Source organism: Neovison vison, chromosome 3 (assembly GCF_020171115.1).
Source record: "Neovison vison isolate M4711 chromosome 3, ASM_NN_V1, whole genome shotgun sequence".
NCBI lineage: Eukaryota > Metazoa > Chordata > Mammalia > Carnivora > Mustelidae > Neogale > Neogale vison.
The window spans coordinates 197142984-197158851 of record NC_058093.1 but is presented as its reverse complement, the minus strand read 5'-3'; the positions used below and the strand labels follow the sequence as shown (position 1 = coordinate 197158851).

General features: G+C 40.1%; 1 protein-coding gene across 4 annotated transcripts in view; it reads right to left on the bottom strand.

Moving 5' to 3' along the window:
- The window catches only part of KNTC1 (kinetochore associated 1), a 78946-nt gene that overhangs the window by 30408 nt on the left and 32670 nt on the right, over positions 1-15868 (bottom strand). For 3 of the 4 annotated variants that reach the window (XM_044243442.1, XM_044243441.1, XM_044243443.1), the window contains exons 26-40: positions 15675-15818; positions 14903-15001; positions 14156-14259; positions 13651-13750; positions 12907-13041; positions 11836-11955; positions 9448-9520; positions 8773-8840; positions 4892-5172; positions 3756-3928; positions 3196-3293; positions 2420-2558; positions 1644-1700; positions 988-1151; positions 325-429 (exon numbers count right to left, since the gene is read on the bottom strand). In XM_044243442.1, coding sequence (XP_044099377.1) covers positions 325-429; positions 988-1151; positions 1644-1700; positions 2420-2558; positions 3196-3293; positions 3756-3928; positions 4892-5172; positions 8773-8840; positions 9448-9520; positions 11836-11955; positions 12907-13041; positions 13651-13750; positions 14156-14259; positions 14903-15001; positions 15675-15818 — 1860 coding nt within the window. The remainder of the gene's footprint in view (positions 1-324; positions 430-987; positions 1152-1643; positions 1701-2419; positions 2559-3195; positions 3294-3755; positions 3929-4891; positions 5173-8772; positions 8841-9447; positions 9521-11835; positions 11956-12906; positions 13042-13650; positions 13751-14155; positions 14260-14902; positions 15002-15674; positions 15819-15868) is intronic. The other variant, XM_044243445.1, reaches the window with a different exon arrangement.

Below are 15868 nucleotides of genomic sequence, written 5' to 3'. Positions count from 1 at the left end.
TTACAATCAAAACAGAATTTGGTCTCTGAAGGCTTGTTACTGAATTTAATTATAGACCCAAGGGAAGAATAAGTGTTTCATGAAAAGTTATTTAAAGTAACTCAGTTCTAACTTGTTTGTTTTAACATCCTTTATCGTTATCACAGATTTAAGGAAACAACTCTAGCAAGTTCTATATGGCATGACAATTCTATCACTTCTCTTCAAACCCCCCCCACCCCCTCCCCCTCCTCACTCTTATCCTCACTGAGAAATCAGAAGCAACCAGAAGAGGGAAAAAAAAAAAAAAGAGAGAGAGACAGCTTACCAAGAACAGATACTCACTTTGTGCAGTAATGTTGTAGCATTTCCCCTGATAAATGCAACAGCTTTCTCTTTCAATTCCGTAACAACATGCTTTGATTTAACTAATGTGGTCTCTCCAAACAACTTTTAGAAAAGAATTAAAGAATTTTTAGGTCCATTTCTAGCTATGCATCATTCTGAAAACTTTCCTCAAATATTAAGGAACTTTGAAAATTCATCATCATATGAAAAATGTGTTGGCATTTAATTTACGATGACTGACCACAGTGGGCGGGACAGGGGGAGGGTGGCGCTGGGTGGTGGAATTGACAGGCGTGAGGCAGATAATGTTTCGATCTAATGGGGTCGAATAAGACCACTTATTGGGTTTGGAATAAGGTGACACACCACTGCAACATAAAAGCTCGGGCGACGGATCTCACTTCTCGCAGTTTGCTTCCTCATTTGCAAAATGGAGACTCTCAGGGTTGTTGTCAAGATTGAGTATGAAAAGTGCACAAGAACCCTGAACCGAACCCGAATCTTAGCAGCTGTTCAACAAATGTTTCTTACATCTGACAAATTATCAGTGTCCTTGCTCCAGAGCCAAACGAGAAAATGCGGACTCCAAATTCCTTTGTTTGGCAGTGCTTTTGTATCTATATTCATCTGGAGTGAAAGCATTTGTTCTCCAAACTATACCTTTCCGCTCAGACTGGCATTCATGAAGCTAGATGCAGAGTGCTGAAGACAGGTACCAAATGAACCAATGACAAATCTTAGGGCCAGCTCCCACTGGCTAGATTCTTGAAGGTTCTGGAGCAGGGCAGAGATGGAGTTTATAATAGGTAAAATAAGGTTGTCTCCTGTGGAATGATAAAAGTATTTTATTTCAGTAGCAGTATTATAATCCATTTAGATTTTTTTCTCAAAGAAAGAAAGATCACATTACTGAAAATTTTTTCCAGGGACAACCTACATCTTTAATGCAGAGGATGTTCATATATTTTGGTTCTCAAAGTGAGTAGGTGAGAGAATTAACATGGGCTTGATTTAAGCCAGAAAATAACTAAGTTTGATTGTAATTTGTCTATTTTAAGATGCTTAAGTCTTTAGCTGAGAAAAACCCACTTCCCTATTGGAAAGAGCAAAATTTATGAATAGATACATAAAAGTTACTGTTACAAGCCAAATGACACACTTTACTGATCTTTCAGAAGAATAACATTGTAACAGTAATAACTAAGTATCCACCTCAAGAACATTAAGGCAGACTCATATTCAGGATTTCAAGGAATTTCCATATTGGTGTATTTATAAAATCATAATACAATATGTACATTTCTGATGTCAAATACCTTCATTAATAGAGCAGTATGGTAAGCTTGTCGAATCCAAGGGATGTCTCTTGCTTTCTACAGAAGAGAGTAAAGTACATAACAATAAATAAAACAACTCACTCATATTCTAAGAGATATTTAAATATTATACTATTATCAAATAATATCCTAAAGCAAACTGCCACTTTAAATAAAATTTTTAAGTGTATACAGAAAAATACACAGATGAGTGTACAACCTGAAAAAGTGCATACATCCACATAACAGCACCCAAACTAAGAAACAAACCTCACCAGCACTTGAAGCCCCCGCTGGCCTCCATTCCAGTCACTACCCATCCCCAAGGGTAACCTAACCAGCCACTCCCCTGATCTCCAACAGCACGGCTTCCTTGTCACCTATCCTTGCACTTTATGTAAATGGAATTGGACAGTATGCCTTCTTTTGTGTTTGGCTTCTTTTGCTCGCATTATGCCTATGAGACTCACCATATTACCGTGTGGATTTCTAGTTTCAAATCTCTGCAGTTTAAACTTGCATAAGGCTGGGGCGCCTGGGTGGCTAGTGGGTTAAAGCCTCTGCCTTCGGCTCAGGGCATGATCCCAGGGGCCTGGGATCGAGCCCCGCATCGGGCTCTCTGCTCAGCAGGGAGCTTGCGTCCCCTCTCTCTCTGCCTGCCTCTCTGCCTACTTGTGATCTCTGTCTGTCAAATGAATAAATAAAATCTTAAAAAAAAAAAAAAAACTTGCATAAGGCAGAAATACATGGAAAACAACAACACAAGTGACATTTACCGGTGAGAGGCACAAGCGATGCAATCAATTCATAAATAACCGGGAGCACCATCTGGGACTCAAGGACTATCCCATCTTCACTGAAGAAGTCACTGTAAGACCACTCTTCATAGGGATCTTTGTGAGTTCCGAAGGAAGTCTGAACACCAAACCACATGGAGATGACACAAGTAAATATTCCAAAACACAACTGCCACCTCCACCAGGCAGAACCCATGGGCAGATAGATGTATTAGAGCCAAATGCAGTTTTGAGGGTCAAACCATGAAGTCTGTTTTTTCAGGTCTGTGGCTTATAACACCATTTTAAAGTAAATTGCTACTCTAAGAGAAGGACAATGTCCAGAGATGCCGGGATTGAGGCCCAACATTTCAAAATCATAATGCAACTTAAATTAGCCCATAAATGTGATAGGAAAAGAGGTCTCATGCCCTTGAGTTTTCCAGGCTCGAATAAGAAAACACAAGAGGTAGGTTCATTATTTTTGTAAAGTACGCGAGTGATTTAAAAGTGGTACATAAAGGATGGGTGGGGTTTTATTTAAGGAAAAGAAATTCAATGGGGCACCTGGGTGGCTCAGTGGGTTAAAGCCTCTGTCTTCAGCTCAGGTCATGATCCCAGAGTCCTGGGATTGAGACCCGTATGGGGCTCTCTGCTCGGCGGGGAGCCTGCTTCCCTCTCTCTCTCTGCCTGTCTCTCTGCCTACTTGTGATCTCTGTCTGTCAAATAAATAAATAATATCTTAAAAAAAGAAAGAGAAATTCGAAAGCAATTACCTTCATTAGAATTCCACAGTCATCCATTTGGCACTGTCTGGAAAGTTCTACTGCCGTTAAGGTATATTTACATAGTTCTAAAGTATCTAGTAAAAAATCTGAAAGAAAAACGGGGAAAAATCATTATACAAATATTTCATGTGTTTGGGATAATGAAAACAATCTTCCAAAAAAAAAAAAAAAGAAAACAATCTTCCAGTAACTACCATTCAAAATTCTGAGGAAGGCCACAAGGTAGAGAGAAAAGTTTCCACAAACCTCTGGCCACCGTAAATAATACAGTTCAAGTTTTTCCTTAAGCTCAGATGAGAAGTAAGATCATAGATGGAGAGGTAAGGAATTTCACAATGCCATTAAAGTGAATATCAATAGTCAGAAATGACATTGTTAATACCTGTAAATATTTTCAAATAGTAATCCCTGTAGAGGATTGATTATAACTGTCTCTTTATAAAATGGAGACAATGATCTTCTGTCCTTATGGCAACATCCAATGGTACAGAGACAGCATGTGGGAGCCCAGCATGAAACAAAGCTATGTATATTATAAATCTTGTCACCTGGGCTGCAGATGGTGGCAGCTTGGCAAGCTAGAACATGGATTTCGGAAGGAAGATTGAGGCCGACAGGTGTTGCCATCGGAACGTCATTAGCCAACATGTGACAAAGCTTCTGACATGTCAGAAACAGCAATTTCCCGGTGTCTGCGTTGCAGTGATACCTAAATAAGTCTCTGGAAGAAAGGGTGTGTTGGAAGTTAGAGCACACAGAGCAAAAGCAAATGCATTTGCCTTTCTTGGATTAATATATGACCACTGGGGCACCTGGGTGGCTCAGTGGGTTAAAGCCTCTGCCTTCGGCTCAGGTCATGATCCCAGGGTCCTGGGATCGAGCCCCACATCTGGCTCATTGAGTCCCGCATATGGCTCTCTGCTCAGCAGGGAGCCTACTTCCTCCTCTCTCTCTGACTGCCTCTCTGCCTACTTGCGCTGTCAAATAAATGAATAAAATCTTAAAAAAAAAAAAATATATATATATATATATATATATATATATGACCACCACCATCATTTAAAATGTCTTTATGCTGTATTCATGATATCTAATGTGCTTTGTCTTCAAACTTACTTGGGACGCCATTAACCAGAGTGCAAAGGCAAACTAAATTCAATAGTTAGCTTACCCAACGACTCCATGTTACTTACTTGCCTTCTATGCTATGACTTTCTTTTTTCTTAAGAGAGGGAGAGAGAGAATGAGGGGGAGTGGAGGGGTAGAGAGAGAATCTCCACACCCAGTGTGGAGCCTGATGCAGGGCTCGATCTCACATTCCTGCGGTCTTGACCTGAGACAAAATCAAGAGTCAGGATGCTTAATTGACTGAGCCACCCCGGCGCCCCTAGGCTACCCCTTTCTGACCCCGAAGTCCAAACTAGGCTCTGAGAGTGAGAAACCAAGAATGACTACCATGAAAATGAAAATGTCACTGACCTGATCCCACCACCACAGAAGTTACAGAAGCAAGCATTCCTTTCCGCCAAGCCGTGCTCGTGCACACTGGGACTCGTGCACGTGCGCGCTCGCGCACACTGGGACTCGTGCACGTGCGTGCTCGTGCACACTGGGACTCGTGCACGTGCGTGCTCGTGCACACTGGGACTCGTGCACGTGCGTGCTCGAGCACGGTGGGACTCACCTGCACCTGGCCAGCGCTGCTTCCACATTCCCGTGGTTTAAGGCTCTCCAGGTCAGCTCGGCCTCCCGCTCCTGCACAGACACCTGCAGCGCCAGCGCCTGTCTGTGCAGCTTGGACTCAGTGCTGAGGCTCCTGCCCTCACCGGCTGTAGGCTCCGCGGTGCCCTGGGATTTGTGCTGGGTCTGCGTGACTTCGTGGGCTCTGATGTACTGTTCCCGGAGCTCTGCGACCAGGGCACTGTTGCTGTAATCTCCAAAGGACAGGAAGACCTGGAAGTTCTCCTAGCAAGGCAAGCAGGACAGCGCACATCTGTTTACTTCATGCTGTTAAAAAACCACTGGCCAGGCTCAAACCTTGCCTTATTTCTGCCTCAAAGACTATTCCCTTGTAAATTAAAGATTTGAGACTTCATATTTCAAATTATGAAAGTCATAGTATTAGAAAAAGTTTGGAAAATAGGAAAAGCCATCTTAACTCAGGATTCTCTCCGTGTCAGCGCTATTGACACCATTTCTCAGTGTCAGATCATTCTCTGTTGTGGGGGAGCCCAGACTAGCAGGAGGGACGGATTAAGTATTAGATTTGGGTGATTCCATGCTGGCGGCTCGAAGAACCCAGCTTTGCTCTTCTCTGTAATAACTCCCGGTGGGCCGCTAATTCCAGACCTAGAATTTATTTTTCTGACCCAATTAAAAAATCCCAGAGGCCCTCGGAAGGATACCAAGAAGTAGCGACAGTAAGTCAGCTCTTCTTCTTCTTTTTTTTTTTTAAGGAATCTTTAAGCCGCACTTGGGGCTCAAACTCACCACCCTAAAATCAAGAGTCACATGTTCTTCTGATGAACCATAACCCCTCAACCTTCTGTTTTGATGCCACACTTTAGAGCAAGGTTTCTCGGTCTTGCTGGATCATTCTTTCTTGTGGGGGCTGCCTGCACATCGTAGCAGGGTGCCTGGCCGCTAGCCACCGGATGCCACCAGCACCCTCCTTGTACTACTTGTGGGCATCAAAAATATCTCAGATACCGTCCCCTGGGCATAAACATACCTGAGTTGAGAAATGGTTAACCTAATAAATAGTGACGATTTGGTATTGCCTGAGTGTCTTTTCACCAGCATTTGGTGGCTATGTGGGTAATTTCATGTATTACCTTCTGCCGTTAACTCTATGGCATTTCCCCTCTCTTCATCACTACACAGATCCCACAAATAATATTACTGTTTTTTAAAGATTTATTTAAGAGAGAATCTGGGTGGCTCGGTCAGTTAAAAAATTTGAACGAGTGAGAGAGGGGCGCCTGGGTGGCTCAGTGGGTTAAAGCCTCTGCCTTCGGCTTGGGTCGTGATCTCAGAGTCCTGGAATTGAGCCTCCCCTGGAGGGAGCCTGCTTCCTCCTCTCTCTCTGCCTGCCTCTCTACTTGTGATCTCTGTCTGTCAAATAAATAAATAAATAAACTCTTAAAAAACACACACAGACACACACACACACACACAATAACACCCCCCAAACCCCCACAACATTTGAATGAGCAAGAGAGAGAGAGGATGTATGAGTCAGGGGAGTGGAGGCAGAGGGAGGGAAGCAGTCAGGCTCGATCCCACGACCCTGAGATCATGACCTGAGTCAAAATCAAGAGTCAGTTGCTTAACCGACTGAGCTACCCAGGCCCCTCACCACAAATACTATTTTTGATGGTTGTATAACTTGATCTGTGGTGCAGCAATATTTATAAAATGTAAAATTTTGAAACTGACGTTTCCCCCAAAATATTAGTGATCTTTCCCAAAGGGGATGCCTCATGTAGATATACTCACAGAAATAAATACTTATTCATAGAAATAAATATAGTATTTCCTATATTTACTACAGATAAGATTTGTTATATGTCGTAGTTCCTGCCTTACTTTTATGTCGCAGCTCCTGCCTTACTAGGAACCACAGAAATTTTTCTGCTTATGTAACCATAGACTATCTCTGGAAAAATACACAACAAACTGGTGCTGGTGGTGGCACTTAATGTGGGAAACTGAAGAGCTGGGAGTGTTAAGACAGAAGGAAGACTTGTTTTGCACTATATATATATATATATTTTTTTTTTAAAGATTTTATTTATTTATTTGACAGAGAGAGATCACAAGTAGGCAGAGAGGTAGGCAGAGAGAGGAGGAAGCAGGCTCCCTGCTAGGACGAGAGCCCAATGCGATGCGGGGCTCGATCCCAGGACCCTGAGATCATGACTTGAGCTGAAGGCAGAGGCTTAACCCACTGAGCCACCCAGGTGCCCTATTCTTTTAAACTTTTTTTTTTTTGATCAAAGAATTAATTTCTTATTGTTTACAACATGCAGTACAGAATTTTAGTAAGTTTATTTTTTATTGTGGTAAAATATACATAACATAAAACTTACCATTTTAACCATTTTAAAAAACCTTTTGAATTATGTATCATCCATGAATAATCTAGTCAAAGATAAACATAGAAGTGATTAAACCAAGGAGTTTCTCTTTTTTTCTTTCCTTTTTTTAAAGGTTTTATTTATTTATTATTTGACAAAGAGAGAGAGAGAGAGCATAAGCAGGGGAGCAGCAGGCAGAGAAAGGAGAAGCAGTGTCCCCGCAGAGCAGGGGTAAGCTGATGTGGGACTCGATCCCAGGACCCCAGGATCATGACCTGAGCTGAAGGCAGTCGTTGAACTAACTAAGCCACCCAGGCACCCGGTTTTCCTTTTTCAATGTGGATCTTTTCCCAAAGGAATGCAGCTTCTGTGTAGAGTCAACGTATTTCATGATTTTTAAAGGATATATACATTTTTTTTTGTTTTCAGTAATCTCACTTTAACTGTTTACTGCTGCTGAGATAGTGCCAAATAGAATAAGCAAGGGTACTGGGGCCAGACAGGTGGGGTTTGAGTAGTGGTTCCGGTGTCTCGCTCACCAGGCTCACTGCAGCACTACTCACAACAGCCAAAAAGGAGAAACAACCCAAGGGTCCATCAAAAGAGGAATAAATAAACATGGTCCATCCTTACAGTGGAACGTGTAGCCATAAAAAGGAATGATGCACTGAAACCTGCTCCACTGGGGATGAACCCTGAAAACATCAAGCTGCCTGAAAGAGGCCAGACATGAAAGGATAAATATTGTGTGCTTCCACTTATACTGGAAATATACAGAATAGGCAAATTCAGAAACAGAAAGCAGATCAGAGGTTACCAGGGGCTGGAAGGAAAAGGGAGTGGGGAGCTGTGCTTAATGGGTAAAAAATGGATAAAATGAATAAAAAGCAGAGTTTCTGCCAGAGGTGATGAAAAGCAGATAGAGTTGAAGGTCATATCACACTGTGAATATAATTAATGTCACTGAAGTATATATTGAAAAATGGCTAAAATGGCAAATTTTACATTGTGACCACAATTACGAAAACTTAATAATATACCCAAACCAGTGATTATACACTTTATTTGTTTCATGGAAGTGGTTTTTTTTTAAATTTATTTGATAGAGCAGAATGAGAGCACTAGCTGGGGGGAGGGGCAGAGGGAGAGGGAGAAGCAGGCTCCCCGCCGAGCAGGGAGCCCAATGGGGACTCGATCCCAGGACCCTGAGATCATGACCTGAGCTGAAGGCAGACCCTTAATCAAATGAGCCACAAAGGTGCCCTGAATTACACACTTTAAATGGATGAATAGTGGGGTATATGAATTATATCTCTATAAGGTTGTTTTTTAAATGACAGAGACAGAGAAAAGGGAAACGATTATGCTGTATTTAAAATTCCTCAAGGCTAGTACAGAAAATTTTAAGACTAATCATTTATGTCAAGTTCACTCATTAGTAATGTAATTAGTAAAGTAATAATGTTCAATATACCAACATCTTTACCTGCAAGCTAGCAACAACTTTAAATAGTTTCAGGATTTCTTCACATTCATCCTTCTTCTGTAGATTGTCTGTAATTAAATTTTTTAAAGTTATAGCAGACATCCAAATTTCCGTACTGTGAGAATTTTTAAAAGCTAAAATTTTAGTTGGCTCTGGTTTTCTCATCTCAAGTCTTTTCAGAAGCTGAGGTAAGAGAATTTAAGTACAAAAAGAAATCTAATTATTCTATCTGAAGGTAGAAAAGAGAAATTTATGGGTAATAAAGAGAAATGACAATTTTTCTGAAATAAATTGTAGCTTTTTTCTCCAAGAGCATTTCTTTGTTAATGTTTTACTTAAGTTCATGTTTAAATAGGTTTTTGCCTGATCATGACCAAATGATAAGTAAAAAACATGAGCAATAAGGACAAGGCACTGAAGAAATGTAGTGTAGCCTTAAACAGTTTACTGAAGCATGTAGTTGATAAGCTGATTTTTAGATGCTTCTGTTTCAACACTGGCAATCAAGAAAATAAAGCAAGGAAGACTTTTCATGAGGAAAAATGAGTGGGATCAATGGAGATAAATAAAGCCAGAAAAACCAGGGGAAAGGACGAGGCCTGTCACTGATGCTACTTTCTGAAAAGGGCAAGCTTCAGAACAAAACCGAGATGAGGGCAGAGAGGTACAATCTACCTTTCTGGATGTCACACAGTATTTTAAGAATGTCTACGGATGTCTTCGCTACGGACATTCTCCAGGCCTTGTCCTGAAAAGAAAAATAGAAAATGAAATCTGCTTCCTTTATTTGCCACTTAGTATACATACAGACAAATATATAAGCGCCACAAAATCAGAAGAAAACAGTAAAAAATGTGGAAAAAATGGGAGATCCATGTTAGAGGATGTCAGGCAGCTGAGAAATGGATCATAACTGAATCACACAGAAGGTAAACATGAAAAACACCAGAATGAGCACTTGGATATATAGTTTAGAAATACCAAGAATATACAAATCCCACAAATCACCTTTTGGCTACACTATATTTAACCGTCACTCCAGTTTTGCTTTTTTTTTTTTTTTTTTTTAAGATTTTATTTAGTTATTTGACAGAGATCATAAGTAGGCAGAGAGGCAGGCAGGGGTTGGGGAGGGAGAAGCAGGCTCCCTGCTGAGCAGAGAGCCCGATGCGCGGCTTGATCCCAGGACCTTGGGATCATGACCTCAGCCGAAGGCAGCGGCTTAACCCACTGAGCCACCGAGGCACCCCAGTTTCGCTTTTTTAATAGTTTTTATTATTTAACAAAACATTAGGCAAAGTTCTCTGGAAAAGTCAAAAAGAACTGAAGTTGTTTAAGTTCAGAGAATGAAAGTCCAAGAAATAATCATTATTTTGAAGACCGACAACATTAAAACAAACAAAAAGACAAGAAAAATCAAAGAAGGAAAAGCTTTAAAGATGCAGTGTACATGAAACGCTTAGACAGTGCTAGGACCACACAAAGTACTCCAACATTTTCACTACGGGGTGCAGTCCAAGCTGGTGGTTAAGAATACGGACTCTGCTATCAGAGTTTGAGCTGAGGTTCTGCCACTTTCTAATAAACTTGCAAAAGTCACTTATTTCAAAATGTTAGGCTTTTTTTTTTTTAATTTATTAATTTGAAAGAGAGAGAGAGCACAAGCAGGGAGGAAGGGGCAGAGGGAGAAGCGGACTTCCTGCTGAGCGGGGAGCCCAATGTGGGGCTCAATCCCAGGACCCTGGGATCATGACCTGAGCCTTAGCCAAAGGCAGATGCTCAACCAACTGAGCCAACCAGGTGCCCTTAAAATGTTTTTTCTGCACTTAATCTATAAGGAGCTGAGAACAGGAACGATCTCACAACTGTGTAGACAGTTCATTTAAAGTATTTAACCTAAGGCCTCCAGTATAGTAAAAGCATAATAAATATTTGATGCCAAAATAACCAAACTAATTTCCCTAAAGGCAAAAAAATTACTGAGATGGACTGCTGAGAGAGGTTGAGGGATAACTATCTCTAAAGGATAAAAAATATATATAATATATTATATTATATTATATATTATAAATAATATAATATATATATTATAAATATATATATATATATAGGGAGGTGAGGATCCAAATACCTAATTTATTCAGGATAGTTGGCATATATATATATATATTATTCAGGATAGTTGGCATATATATATATATATTATTCAGGATAGTTGGCATATATCCTGAATAAATTAGATATTTGGATCCTCACCTCCCTAAAGAGAACTGGCGCTCTTGAAACTTCCCAGGTTTCAATGTTCTAAGATTACTTAGATTTCCATGCATTCTGTGGCTGACATGACATTTTTTTTTTAAAAGATTTTATTTATTTCTTTGACAGACAGAGATCACAATTAGGCAGGGAGGCAGGCAGAGAGAGGGGAAGGGAAGCAGGCTCCCCGCTGAGCAGAGAGTCAGATGTGGGGCTTGATCCCAGAACCCTGAGATCATGACCCGAGCGAAAGGCAGAGGCTTTAACCCACTGAGCCACCCAGGTGGCCCTGACATGAATTTTTAAAACTTATTTACTCTAGAGAGAGAAGCAAGAGTGAGTGGGGGGTGGGGCAGAGGTAGAGAATCTTCAAGCAGACTCTCTGCTGAGCTTGGAGCCTGATGTGGGGCTCAATCTCATGATCCATGAGATCATGACTTGGCCAAAACCAAGAGCTGGATGCTTAATCAACTGGGTGTGGCTGATGTAATTATTTGACAGTAATGACTATGTCCTATATAACACGAAATTATATTGCAAAGGCTTATGGAAAACTCTTCGTGTACAATCTACTTAAATTAATCCTTCTGGTTTGTAGATCCCAGATTATCAGTGAGGGCTCAAGCCATTGCTCCAAAACAGCCATATGTGGCTCTTTTCTATGCAGCAAATTTATACAAAGAATTTTACATTAGGATGTTCTAGCGGAGAGAAGAGGAGATATTCCTATCTGCTTATCTATCTTTTCTATCCTGTTGATTACTATCCATAAATACTGGATTTATCTGTATTTAGTGAAAATCTCACCTCTTTGGAATCATCTGGTTCTTCTTGTAATGCCAACCGTGCCCATATGATTACCCGTTCTGCAGTTTTCTCAGCTTCAGCAGGAGGCAAAGACCTCAACAGAAGGACACAGTCCTCACCCTATAAACAGTGTTTGAAAGGAAGAAAAAACAGCTGGTACTTGTAAAGGACAGTTTAGACTTACCTCTTGCTTTTTTCTATTTTAAATAGAATATGATCTAATGTTTTAAAAAAGCTGATAACTCTGGTTTTGATGACAGCAAACAAAAAAAATTAAATTCAAATACACCCCTTTGTATTTCATAATTCTTAACTATGCTCATGGTTATAGAATTACATCAGAATAAAGACATTTAAAATATAAAAAGAAAATGCATGCCCTATTCTGGAATCAAAGGGTCCTACAGAGTAAAAAAAACATGAGTCTATGTTTCATAAACACCAAAGAATATGAAAGCCCAATAGCTAGTCATAAAATGCTTTTAAAGAAACTAGAGATATGGGGGAACCTGGGTGGCTCAGTCATTAGGTGTCTGCTTTTAGCTCAGATCATGATCCCAGGATTCTGGGATCCAGCCCGCATTGGGCAACCTGCTCTGCGGGAAGCCTGCTTCTCCCTCTCTGTCTCCCCCTGCTTGTGTTCTCTCTCTCACTGTGTCTCTGTCAAATAAATAAATAAAATCTTAAAAAAAAAAAGAAACTACAGATATAAAGAATATGGCCAATCTAACATCTAATATTTTCATCCTGGTATAACTTATTTTCTTTTTATTTAAGATTTTATTTGTTTATTTGAGAGACAGTGAGTGAGAGAGAGAGCGCATAAGCAGTGGGAGTAGGAGAGGGAGAAGCAGACTCCTCACTGAGCAGGGAGCTAGATGCGGAGCATGATCCCAGGATCCTGGGATTATGACCTGAGCCAAAGGCCATGCTTAACTGACTGAGCCATCCAGGTACCCCTTGGTATAACTTTCTTTTGTGATAATCTATTCAGATAATTTGAGTGATTTGAGCTTTTACAGATTTACTTAACAAAGAAACCCAAGAAAGGACAATACAGAACTTTCATACCTGTTCTCTATCAATGAGGTCAATAATCCTTAGACTGTAAATTTCATCGTCAGGCAACATATACGCTTGAGCCACCTTCAAAGCATCTTCTAAGGAAGATGGGACATCTTGCTTGAGAATGTATCTGACCACCCTCTGAAGCAGAGACAATATATACATTTCTTCATTATGAAATCTCAGAGAATCCAGAAGTCCTTTGTTCATAAAGGCAAAGTACTCATCAAATTAAAATCAAACAGCAAAAAACCCAAGCTGTGTGAAAAATTAAAACACGATTTATATTCTGAATTTTATGATAGTCTTGTCTACCTTCCCCCCACCCTGGTTTTTTAGGGTATGTAAGTGACAAATAAACCCTGCGTATATTTAAGGTGTACAGCATGATGATTTGATATACTCCTTTAGCTTCTTAATGTCCTTGTTGTCTTTATTATCCTAATAAACAAGTGAATAACCAATTTTTAAAAAAGACTTATTTTTTAAATGTTTTATTTATTTAACTAAATAATCTCTGCACCCAATGTAGGGCCTGAACTCATGATTCCAAGATTAAGAGTTGAACACTCCATCTACTGAGCTAGCCAGGCACCCCTGAACGTCCTATTCACACTCTATCCTACAAAAGGAAAGTAGTGGAGAACTTAGCTCTGTTAGCCTTCAAGAATATGAAGTCCTCATTAGTTTTCCCAAGCTGCCCTCAGAATGGAACAGCAGGGTTCAAGACCCTTCAACTACTGTACTCACCATGATTTCCTTGTTTAAGAGGTTCACCTCCCTTACTCCATAGCCTCGTAGAAGTTTTTTCATCTCCATTAGTTTGTAACTTTCCTGTAATAACTTGACTCTGAAAGGAAATTTGCTCATATTTTTTAAATGATTTTTTAAAAGATTTTACTTATTCATTTCTTTGAGAGAGGGAGAGAATGAAGCAAGCTAGCACAGGGGGGTGGGGGGATGGGAAGGGCAGAGGGAGAGGGACAAGCAGACTATGCGCTGACTCAGAGCCCAACCTGGGGCTCGATCCCCAGACCCTGAGATCACAACCTGAGCTGAAATCAACAGTCAGACGCACAACTGACTGAGCCACCCAGATGCCCAAGAAATTTGTTGATATTAACATGGGTTGTCTTTTTTTTTTTTTTTTAATACTAAGGGACACAGTAAAGGGCATAAAACATAAATGAATGTCAAGGGGAAACAGGAGACTTATCTAGCACTAACACCATGATCTGGAAGACTGCCGTCTTACTTGGGATGGTCCATTTCTAGGTGCTGTCTCACCAGCTGCTCCACCGCTGCGCTCCAAGGAACCACCGCCGCGTACATTATCTTAAGCACAGCGTCGAATATGAGCTATGAAGACACACAGACACTGACCGTGCAGAAGAGCCCTCGGATTCACGTTTCATGGAAATTAATGACACTGCCTCATCTATAGCAGCAGAGGTCTTACATGTACAGTGTGGACGCTCAGAGTATCTCCTCTGACTGCAAAAGTATATGTTCCTTCTGATTCTCACATATCGCAAGCAATTTCATTATTTAGAAAAACTCAGAAAAATATTTTCTCTGCTGAAAGTGAAGTCATATAGCTCTATTCCTTTCAACAGTCTCTAGTCTCTGTGTTTAAAAATACTTTTCATGACTTTATTCACAGTTTATAATGGTAACAGTGGGAAGTCATAATAAAAGTGTGTTATAACAGATTTTAAAAATGTGTCCATGTTTGTATAATCATAGAAAAGCCTAGAAATATATGCACCCAATCATCCATGGTAGTTCTTCTGGGGATGGGAATGAGAAAATTTTTACTTCTTATTTTCTATAATGAAAGAAAATGGAATTATGGGTGGTTTTTATTTATTTATTTTTATTCTTTTTCCGAATTTCACAAATTCTTCTTAACAAATTTGCTATTGCTTTTGTGATCAGAGAACAAGTTTTCAGAAAAGATGCAACGCTCAAAAGAAAATCTACATGGTCACTATCTACTTACATCTGTGTCTGATAAACATCCTATGACTGCCATTGCTTTTGCTTCCCATGCGGTTTCAAAGAGTGATGTGGACTTTGAGCTACATCTCTTCAATAAATCCTAAAAGGGGATAATCACATATTTTTAAAATTTGAAACTCTTACTAAAAAAAAAAAAGTAAAACAAATAGATAAAGAAAAACAGCTTTTATAGACGTGAAAAGAAAAAAAAAAAGCAAAAATGACTTAGCAATGAATGTGAAACAATGATCAAAAAACAAAATCACCAAGGCCTTGATTGCCTTTTGTTTAATATGGACAAGGAAACTTAAGAAGGAAATATTCTTGAAGAATCTACAAATGAGATGACTCCAGCTTATTAATGTGTGAAAACACATGCTCACATGATTTAGCTCCTTTTATTTCACAATAAGCATTTGGAGAAAGTCCTAATATTATCCCATTCTGCCCAAGGTTACCAGTCAATCAGTATACCACATTAACCAATACAATCCGCTGCATAAATCCCGATGGTAAAGCATGACATTCCCTATAGGGTTAGATGTTTATTTTATTTTTTTAAGATTTTATTTATTTATTTGACAGAGATCACAAGTAGGCAGAGGCAGGGGGCGGGGGGAGCAGACTCCCCGCTGAGCAGAGAGCCCAATGCGGGGCTCCATCCCAGACCCTGAGATCACAACCTGAGCCAAAGGCAGAGGATTATAGGATTAGATGTTTAAACAGTGACACACATAGACACAAGGGGAAAAGACTAGAGGTAAAGAAGTTACCTCTATGTAGAGCAGAAGAAGTTCCTCCTCTTGTAAGCCATGTTCCCGCATGTAAACTCTTATAAACTTCTCTAAGACAGAAGGAATCAGCTCTGGGGCTAACACTTTATCAAACATGCGGAACACAATGGTGGTTGTAGTCTCCTGGATGCCAAGAGAAAGGCGGCAGAGATGCAAGTTCTAGTTATGGTGGC